The 10,677-nt window shown below is 34.2% G+C and overlaps 1 protein-coding gene across 1 annotated transcript in view; it reads left to right on the forward strand.

Moving 5' to 3' along the window:
* The window catches only part of AdamTS-B (ADAM metallopeptidase with thrombospondin type 1 motif B), a 47,670-nt gene extending 37,257 nt beyond the window's left edge, over positions 1 to 10,413 (forward strand). The window contains exons 8-19 of the mRNA XM_089707693.1: positions 812 to 925; positions 4,070 to 4,216; positions 5,342 to 5,582; positions 6,155 to 6,342; positions 6,661 to 6,791; positions 6,996 to 7,118; positions 7,815 to 7,963; positions 8,623 to 8,738; positions 8,843 to 8,960; positions 9,223 to 9,391; positions 9,944 to 10,077; positions 10,273 to 10,413. Coding sequence (XP_089563819.1) covers positions 812 to 925; positions 4,070 to 4,216; positions 5,342 to 5,582; positions 6,155 to 6,342; positions 6,661 to 6,791; positions 6,996 to 7,118; positions 7,815 to 7,963; positions 8,623 to 8,738; positions 8,843 to 8,960; positions 9,223 to 9,391; positions 9,944 to 10,077; positions 10,273 to 10,407 — 1,765 coding nt within the window. The 3' untranslated portion in view covers positions 10,408 to 10,413. The remainder of the gene's footprint in view (positions 1 to 811; positions 926 to 4,069; positions 4,217 to 5,341; positions 5,583 to 6,154; positions 6,343 to 6,660; positions 6,792 to 6,995; positions 7,119 to 7,814; positions 7,964 to 8,622; positions 8,739 to 8,842; positions 8,961 to 9,222; positions 9,392 to 9,943; positions 10,078 to 10,272) is intronic.
* Positions 10,414 to 10,677: the final 264 nt, after the last annotated feature.

Genomic DNA, 10,677 nt, shown 5'->3' on the forward strand with positions numbered 1-10,677 from the left:
ATAAGAAAAGGCTATCGCAACTACAAAATGTAGTTGCTGTAGCGGAACCGATGTCAATTAAGTCATTATAATTATTAAGTATTAAATTCTCAATATACCTAATATTAACATCACGCTGCGCCCAATTACTCGTCACGATTTTTATATTGTCGATCATATATATCTTTCGATGTGTCAACACTATTGCATGATGTAATATATGTATTAATGATGTCGTGATAGTGTCTTGTTTGGTTCCGGCGCCTCAGAGGTATGAGTCCATATCTCTATATATAAAAATGAGTCCCTATTTTCCTTGGAATTTTCCATCTCAAAATTTTATTATTGGGAAATAATTATAATATTATGATTATAACGCGTATTTATTCCTTGGATAACATTGAATTAAGTGGCTATATTCTTGAATTATTCTACACTATGTATATTCAAATGACCTTAGTTAGTTATGATTTAGCGCTAAATAGCAGCAGATATACATATTTTTCCGATTCCAACAACAAACAACAAAACTAGAACAATATATTCGTCTCGTATTCTGATTAAAAGCGATGTTTTTTTAAATATTTCATCCATAAATTAGTATATTTATTTAATTTTAATACACATCCTGCTACGATTTCGGAGAAAAAATATTCATGTAGGTATAAAATATTGTTACTATGGGACAATACTGCCTTATTCGAACTTTAAAGTTTTATCTATTACATATATATGTATTTCTCTTGCTTCAGCGTCTTTTGTTCACCAGTATCAGTTGCATTTTTTTTTCTCTCTTTATTTTATGATCTTAATGTAATATATGAATTTGCAGCACTCTAGGTATGGCGCATGTGGCCGGCATGTGCAAGCCGGACCGCAGTTGTTCTGTCAACGAAGACAACGGCATTGCGCTGGCACACACCATCACACATGAGTTGGGACATAAGTAAGTGTACTTAACATTATCATTCATAATCAAATTGAGTTTAAACTTCGGCAAAATTGTTGCAGTATGAGGCACCTATTTATAAAGAAACGTTCTTGAGACTGGGCAGTGATATAAAATTAATGAAATAGAACGGAAATACCAATATTGTGCAGAAGCTATAAAGTAGGATACTGCGGTAGATTTATGTGTTGAGTTATAATGAGGATAAGTATCAAATTCGATTCTAGGAAATATTCATCGAAGACCAAAAAATTTTAAATATCAACCTCCAAAACTGGAATGTGGTGTTCATTAATTTTTATAATTTTAACTCCCACTTATTTCAATTATAAAAAGGATCTAAGTTTTGCTTATTTACATTTTTTAAACTACTTTATTTTTATTAGCATATTAGCTGTATCTCGCGCTTTCACACAGGGGCAAAACTTTCATTACCTTTTTCTTCAGTTATTTTTTTTTCGTCAACGTCAAATTCATATTTTATTTTAAAATTGACAGACAGCATTTATAATATTTGTATGGATTTTTAAACATGCATTGTGCATATTTAAATATCCATTGAACATTATTTTTATTTATTATCAATCTTAAAAGTTAAACTCCTTCTTAGCGGACAAAATTATATTCAACTAGCGGTCCGCCCCGGCTTCGCCCGTGGTACATATTTATGTTTTCTCTACATAAGAACCATCCTGGTACTTCAAGGAATATAATAAAAAAAGAATTATCGAAATCGGTCCACCCGTTCTCGAGTTATGCGCTTACCAACACATTTTGCGATTCATTTTTATATTATAGATCAACGACAAAAGAAAGAACAAATAAACCTTTTTTTATTTTTACTGATACATGTTTGTAATTAAAATATTTGTTAAAAGAGTTATTCTAAAAAATAATATTCAAAAGGTTTCTATTCAAATACAATTCCCTAGTTACATCTAAAATAAACAAAGAATGTATCCTTGTTGTAAGTTGTGAAACCAAGGAACAAGATAAGATTTAACAATAGAGTTGTTTGAGACACCTTTGACTTCTGTTTCTGTTAAATATCAGACATGAGAAAACCATTTTATCCTTTAAATGTTAAATGTCATCATTCCAAATCAACTGCTTTAACCTCAGTTGACAGAATAAACGGGTATTACTTACTGTATGTAAGTATAATCCTAACTTACATATTGGAAATGTGTTTCATATAAATTTTATAAACAGTAAAATCTAGTACCTATAGGTATGTTGCTGCCACATTCCTTACTGATCAATTTAATTCAAATATCTAAGTATTAAAAATTACTTGATTCTTAATTTTCCTAATTTCTTATTTTATAGAGCAAAACAATGTTCACATCAAAGCGTTCGAAATTCGCACACAAATGTTATGATATCCGTAGGAATGTACGTTATTCGAGTAAACATTACAGCTAGCAATAAATCGTACATTTATGTGCCCGAGTAAATCCTGTAAGATTTATATTGCTTCGGATTTCATAGTTATAACGTAACACTACTTACCTATTGGCTTAGATTCATAAACGCTGTTATTAAATTAACAACAAACACAAAAATACCGTGCTAAATGGGTTACTATATAACATTACACCGCATTTCTAAAGCTGTAAGATCTCAATTGTTACCTAAGTATTTAGCTTTCATTGTTTCGAAACATGTTCAGTATGAATTGATTTCACTTGTATAATGAGTATCTATCACTTTGTCTTATTATAATGTATTCATTTGCAGCTTTCATCTTTCAATTCATAAAGCATTAAAATATCATTTACATAGATTACGGTATCTCTTGGTTTGTAGTAGGTTGGTGTACTCGTTTACAACTAAACGTATTTGTGTGGAAGAATATAATTCAAAAGGTATAATATTTTTTTATTTACATTTCCTAGGATATAAGATTTAATATTGTTTCAAGTATAATAGAATTGCAGGGACATTGGGGAAATTCAAATAAGATCGAAAAATCAGTAAGATTATTGCAGAAGATTTATCACTATTAAAAATATTCTGTGTACCTATACAACATATGTAGTTATGTGGATTCTAAAATATAACGCCGCTAACAATTTGCATACAAACGAAATGTTAGCGAATCGCATCTTATTCGGGAACTGTTGCCTACCGTTTTAGTTTGGAGCATGACTCACGTTGCTAAGCTAGGATGCCTCAAGGACGATGCTTTTAAGACTGCGAACAAAAAATATGAATATTATTTCATAATAATATGAATTTCCTTCTGCTCACGATTTATTTACAATCGTTGAACTGTTTTGCATACATCAACAACAGTGTCCATTTCCAGTTAGTGTGCTAGACAATAGCAACGATCTGAAACAAACGCGAGTTATGTAAGTTACGTAAACAAGAGGCCCAGGCCCCAGCCAATGTCCTTCTTCTACTGTAGACATATTATGAATGCATCATTCGCCGAGTACGTTGCACTCGGTGCATTGACGCCGCACTATCAGCCCACACATGTTCTTTATTATTTTTTCATATCTTTATCATGAATGAAGAATAATGAATGGGTACCATATGAAGTAAATTGTAGTTCTATTTATGGAAACAATGTATAATAGGGATGCATTTTATAACTAGGAAAATAAGTAACAAGATATGAGTGATGTGTCCGTTGTATGTATGGGAACCAGAATGGTTACACATTTATTTATAAAACCAATATTTGCAATATTATTTACTGTATGCAGTGGGACTAAACAATTTTCCTTATCGGTGTTTAATTTATAGGTGTCATGGTTAATGTCAACAGTAATAAAGTCGTTTTTAATTACCACTAATTATTTATTAGTAGATTCATTCAAGGAGAGCAACTACTGAACCCAAAAGAATAAATGATTGTTACAATATTAGTAGTAGAGCTGTGGTCTACCACAGCTCTACTACTAATATTATACTGCTTTAACTGTATTAGCTATTCCTCTACTATACATTTAACTTATGAGTATATATTTCTAAAATTCCTGAAAATAAAGTACCACCATCTTCCCTAAGATTGCTGTTTCGTTTAAGCAGTTTCGTAAAACACTTTTTATAACTACAACTTACAAGTGATGTTCCGTGTTCTCTTGTAGCGTGCTACGCTCAAAATATATTTCTTATTCGTTGTTACAGTTTCGGACTTTATCATGACACAGCAAAGATAGGCTGCCACCGACGCGAAGGTTCCACGTTGCACATCATGACGCCTATGTTTGAAGCCGATTCAGTTCAAGTCGCTTGGTCGAGATGCAGCAAACGAGATGTCACCAACTTTTTAGAGTAAGTGTCTAATTCATAAGTGTAGGTGCATAAAGAGCTTATGAGCCTTAAGCCTTATAAAAACAAGCAGCACATACACAATGCACATGCTATTTTTTACTTTTTATTTATGTTTGTTGCATTAAATGTTTTTCTTTCTTTCTTTTTTTATTCTATTTTTAGAGAGCTGTGTAGGTATACAGCTCCCTAAGCCAAATGTCTGATATTTTAAAATGTAAGAGATTGGTAATTTTATGCTGACAGCATCGCGACCGCTAACAGAGTCGATTTCAGTGTAAAACTGTACTACACAATTAAAACCATTTGTGGTCGACCCCAATTAATTCAACAAGAAACGGATGACAATTTTTTGTGAAATTAAAATTCACAATTCGAAAACTTAAAAATTAAATTCAATAAAAATAAGCGAATTTTTGGGTGTGGTTGAAAATGAATACAGAGAATAAATGCTTAAAGCGTACGTTAAGGTATCGCGGCGTCCATTCAAAGCAATTGGCCCAATTATATTCAGCCAAAACAACCATCGTGTTCATTTTTTAAATTACATTACCATTATGGAATTCGAATCTGACAAAACAATGTCGGAGATATGGCACGTTTTCAAATTAAATTGCGATATAAAAATGGATAAAATCTTTATTTCACGACACCGTTTTTGAACGTTCTTTTTCTTACATAAATTTTCTTAAATCATTATTTATATCGCTCATTTATAAATATCTGCATCATGTAAATGAAATGCAAATATGTTCATTAATTTAATTACTTGTGTCATGTTTTACATTGATGTGTAGGTTTTCTAAAAGCATTGCAAAATCTTTATAGCTTTTATGGTTGCATAATGAGGCTTTTAAGCAATATAAATTTAATGCCGTTTAAACCTTTGAAATTATGATATTATGAATGTTAACATAGACATTATTATATAAACTTATACTTACCTATATTTTGAGATCCGAATTTGACATAGGTACTTAAATTTTTATCAAGTCATTCCTCATACATGTTATTCAATTTAATCAAGAGCGTGTGAGTTCCCTGATTATTTTGTACAAACTATTTCACCTAACTGAATCAGGGATATAATCAGTTTACCATCCTTTAAAATTATATTATTCATTGCAGTGCCGGGTTAGGAGAATGTTTAAGTGACAGACCATCACAACAGGAGCCGTACGTGTACCCAGAGGTGCCGGCGGGAGTCATGTTCGATGAGGACTCCCAGTGCCACCTGCAATTTGGCGCGGAAGCCATTTCGTGCACTAATAAAGACGAGCTTTGCCAACATCTGTGGTGCTTTGTTAACAACACGTGCACGTCCATACTGAGACCGGCGGCGCCGGGTACCGCTTGCGGAGAGAACATGGTAATTATAATTTTCAATGCAGTTCTTGTATGAAATGTAAATTAAAAGAACATTCTCCGAGTATCTTTAACTTTAAATAGAGCAAGCAAACAATTCTAGTTTATTTTTAAACCATATAGTTAACTAAGTTTTTTTGGATCTCCTGCAGTAGTCAAACCTGTATTCTGTATTTTACGCCAACGCGTTACTCGTTTATCAATCAATGCAAGGAGTTGAAGGTTTTATTAATTTGTTGCGCCTACTTACGAATCTCATTACCCACGGATGTTTAAGTAAATAGATTACCTTTGAATATCTTATCACACTGACCTGAAACTGCCTCTTTGATCTGGTATTTTATGTAATAAACTAATATAATTTATTATACCCATTTGCACCATTACCGATCGATAAAAATATCGCTCCCGCTAATAAATATTGATAAAAATCACTAAGAATATGATATGATCTGTGATACAGTTTACTTCTATTTTAGTCACTAGTGTGTTAAAGTTTACTTTTATAAAAAGAATCAACAGATTTTTGCATTTTCATTGCACTTAGGTTATATGTATAATGTTATTCTTTCGTAGTGGTGTCAAAATCAAAAGTGCGTGCCAAAAGAGCCATCACCCGCGCCACTGGACGGAGGCTGGGGCCCGTGGAGCGAATGGAGCGAGTGCTCGCGGACCTGCGGCGCCGGCGTCTCCACTCAGTACCGAGAGTGCAACAATCCCAAACCCGGGAACAATGGGAAATACTGCATTGGGGATAGAAGCCGGTAAGCAGAACTGTAGATTTGTTAAGCTCTCGTTTTTATTCGGGTTTTCTAACAGTAGGTATAAACGCTAATGCCACAGCAATTTCACATAATTACTGGTTTTCTAATCTTTTTTTCAAGCTGTTGTGTAAGTTAATGTATTAATCTTTTGCCTTAACTTAATAAAATAGATTCGTTTCAACTATACCGACTTGATTAATAAAATAATTAAGAGTTATCTAGCGCCAATTAAATTATGTATTCAGCCACTAAACTTTCAACGTTCTAGACCTGTTCATTTTCCGGTTATATAATAAGTGATATTTTTAATACATTCAGGCATAAGGTGTGCAACACGGATCCGTGCCCTATCAACGAACCGACGTTTAGGGAAGTGCAGTGCCAGAGGTATAGCAAAGTCACATTCAACAATGAAACAATCTCGGACTGGATACCTTATATTGACCAAGGTATACAATACATTGTAACAAATATATAAATCTGATCTTTTTCATTTATTCCTACTAGTCGTTACTTTTAAAGCCTATTTTCACGAGTATTTTTTCTCGACTTTAACATTGAATAACTTGCTTGCAATTTACGATATATATTATTCACCTATAATTAAGCAGTTATTACAAATTCACGATAAAAATATTGTTATTATTGTTCAGATAAACCATGTGATCTTCGATGCGTTCCCGGCAACGGGGCGGATGTGGAAATGGCGGGCGGCTTCGTTATTGATGGCACTCCTTGTAGGCAAGAGATTGGCTCCAGAGATATGTGTATATCTGGTAAGAATATACTTTATAAATACACTTAATGACATAAGTAAAAACATTGTTTTGATATACATATTTTGGCCCCATATATACGATTAATATTTTATGAAATGTCTACATTTAAACTGTTTACAGTTTAGTATAAAAAATAAATGCTTGGTTTATATTAAACAACTAGACAGAGCCCAGCGACTACATTTTGCACCAAAAAAATTTTTTTTTTTTTTATATTTTTGCAACATTTATCATTGATGCTTCGCTTGTATTGGAAGTTACGTGATGATAATAAATTGTAAACTTTCTTATTAATGGAGATAGGAAACTGGTGGCCTACTTCTTATTGCTAATAATTCTATTCTATTAATTTAATTTTCGGGTTGTCTGGCAGAAATTGCTTACAGCGATAAGACCGCCCTCTGTACATGTTGTTACTTATATGGTTCTTAGTTTATAATAATGTATTAATTGTGCAATAAAGTATTTAAAATAAGCTTAAGATTTAAAATTTCTGTATGTTACTTTTTTGCAAGAAATAAAAGGCTTTTTATTTTATTTTATTTATTAAAGTATTTTTCATGCATTCATTCATTCATTCATTCTAAGCTTCTACTTCTACCGCTACTACTATCACATACGTTCCCACTGCTGGGGCCTCCCGCCTCCTATGTACTACTACCTATATAATATACTTAATATAATTCCTTAAAGGTGTTTGCTACAAAGTGGGTTGCGACTGGATAGTAGAATCCAACGTGGAGGAGGACGCGTGCGGCGTGTGCGGCGGCGACGGATCCGCGTGCAAGACCGTGCAGGGCATCTACAGTAAGGACACCACGCGCCGCGAGGGATTCAGCGAGGTAAAGATTAACACCAGTAGGTATTCATCCTACTACAATTATAAAGGCGAAAGTTTGTAAGTATGGATGTATGGATGTTTGTTACTCTTTCACGTAAAAACTACTGAATGGATTTGAATGAAACTTTACCACAATATAGCTTATACATCAGAATAACACATAGGATAGGTTTTATCCCGGAAATCCCACGGGAACGGAAACTATGCGGGTTTTTCTTTGAAAACGCGGGCGAAGCCGCGGGTGGAAAGCTAGTACCTAATTCATAAATCTTTATGAATAAAAATAAACTAAGCGAAAAACTCGATAACTAGGTCGACTACGTCTTGTGAATAAAGTAAACGCAATTGAATATTTCTGTACTAGCCCGCTATAGACATTTGTTTTAACTATCTATAAGAATACGAAGTAAGATTTAAAATCTACAACAATTTTAAGTATATTTTTAGGCACTCAAGATACCCGACTCTTAATTTTTCGCAAAGAAATCCGCGAGAATCAAACTGTACATAAATCAAATTGCAAACGTTACTGATTTCCATCATAGTGTAATATATTTTGGCAAACTTCCAGGTCGATGGACGATCAGATTTATAATCAACGAAAGTAGAATGTCCTACTTCAAATAGAAAACATTAAATTTTAATGTATTCCGTTATCAGGTTGCCGTTATTCCGGCCGGTTCGAGAAATGTGAAAATTCAAGAAAAAGTTAATCCTGGCAATTATATTACAATCGGTAGTGCAAAATCGAGGAAAATATACTTAAACGGCGCTATGTGAGTATTCTAGCTATTTGTTTATAAGTATACTAGGAGAGTTATCTAGATTCTAGACGATGTTTAAAAAAATACACATTATAATGATTTACGTTTATTTTCAGCAATACTACCTCATTAACAGAATACTTTGTTGCGGGAACGCCGGCAATTTACGAAAAGAATCGTGACTGGGAAAAAGTTCGAATTAGTGGTCCGCTCGCTGAAGATATTAAAGTTTATGTAAGTCTAATGCACATAGTAATGAATGAGGCTGCCTTATCTAATTTTGTTATTAGTCCTAATCTGTACAAGATATGAGAAGCAATTTAAAATAAACGGGGTAGGTAGGTACATATAAGTATAACCCATAGAAAAAGTATAACTATAACCCTACGGCCTACCTACCCCTACTTTCTTAGTGATACATGCAACTATATTGGATCTACTAAAGTCTAAACTAAAGGCTAGAACTATACCATACCAATTGTTTTTTTAATTCTAGCAACGCATAATAAGCGGTGAGCGGCGGAACCCGGGCGTGACTTATCAGTACACAGTGGACCAGCCCAAGAAGCGCTTCCAGTACCGTTTGTCCGAGTGGTCCGCTTGCTCCGCGTCCTGCGGCGCCGGCTTCATGTACCGCCACTACCAGTGCATTGATGAACATAACCGTAAGATTACTGTTTTTGAAATACATATTTAAAAGTGTAATAGACTTCTTTTACCATAGAGCTGCATGCCCTAGTACCTATCTAAAAAATGTTATTTGATTTCTGCGTTTACGCAAATTCTTCCACTTTTACAGCCGTAAACAGATTATCTGAACATCATCAAATACACGCCGCAGTTATCGATCTATTAATTGCATTCCAATTTCAATAAAATAACTTAATTCTACGTTTCTACTGAAAAGCGTCCCTCATTATTTTAGTGATATTTTATGATGAACTCATATGGTCAAAAATACTCGCATAACTATTTAACACTAGCTTTCCACCCGCGGCATCACCCGCGCAGTCAAAGAAAAACCCGCATAGTTCCTGTTCCCGTTTGATTTCCGGGATAAAACCTATCCTATGTCCTTTCTCGGGTATCAAAATATCTCTATACCAAATTTCATGCAAATTGGTTCGGTAGTTAAGGCGTGATTGAGTAACAGACAGACAGACAGAGTTACTTTCGCATTTATAATATTAGTATGGATTTAACATTAAACGTTGCAGGGCAAGTGGATCTCTCGCAGTGCTACAACATGGAGACGCCGCGGCACGTGACGACGGTGCAGCAGTGCTGGCAGCCCGCCTGCACGCACTGGTGGGTCGGCCCCTGGAAGCCCTGCCAGCCCTGCCACATGCCCGTACGTAATCAACCACTACTTATCTATCAAGACTTGAAATTATTATCAAACCAGTTTAATGTTTGCCACTTTCAATAAGGAGTAAAAAGTTTGTCAATGTTAGGTATCAATTAGCATTCTGTTTTCTATTGCTTAGGTTTATGTTAAAATGAATAGTAAATATTACATATCTACATATTCCTAATATCTTTACAGGGACAAGAAGCTACAAAGCAAAGAAATGTACATTGCGTCAATAAAGTATCAAATTCCGTTGTACACGATTCCGAATGCGATATGACGACAAAACCGATCAGCTCTATCAGATGTGCCGATGTACCGGCATGTTAAACTAAACAGGGGCCTTAGACAAAGTAACAATTACAAAACGATAACGAAGTTAGAAATCGCAAAAATGTATGGGATTGACATTAGGTAGACCACGTGATCTAACGCGGCGTATGTCAATCCCATACATTTTTGCGATTTCTAACTTCGTTATCGTTTTGTAATTGTTACTTTGTCTACAGGCCCAGAGGAGAGATGTGATAATACCATCTCTTACCCTCAGATTCTACTCACTTAAGAGATAGAAAAGTATTTTGAAATACGTAAACGATA

The sequence above is a fragment of the Colias philodice genome, chromosome 19 (assembly GCF_061535455.1).
Source record: "Colias philodice isolate Cphi_HAF_F1 chromosome 19, ilColPhil1 Martin Lab GWU primary, whole genome shotgun sequence".
NCBI lineage: Eukaryota > Metazoa > Arthropoda > Insecta > Lepidoptera > Pieridae > Colias > Colias philodice.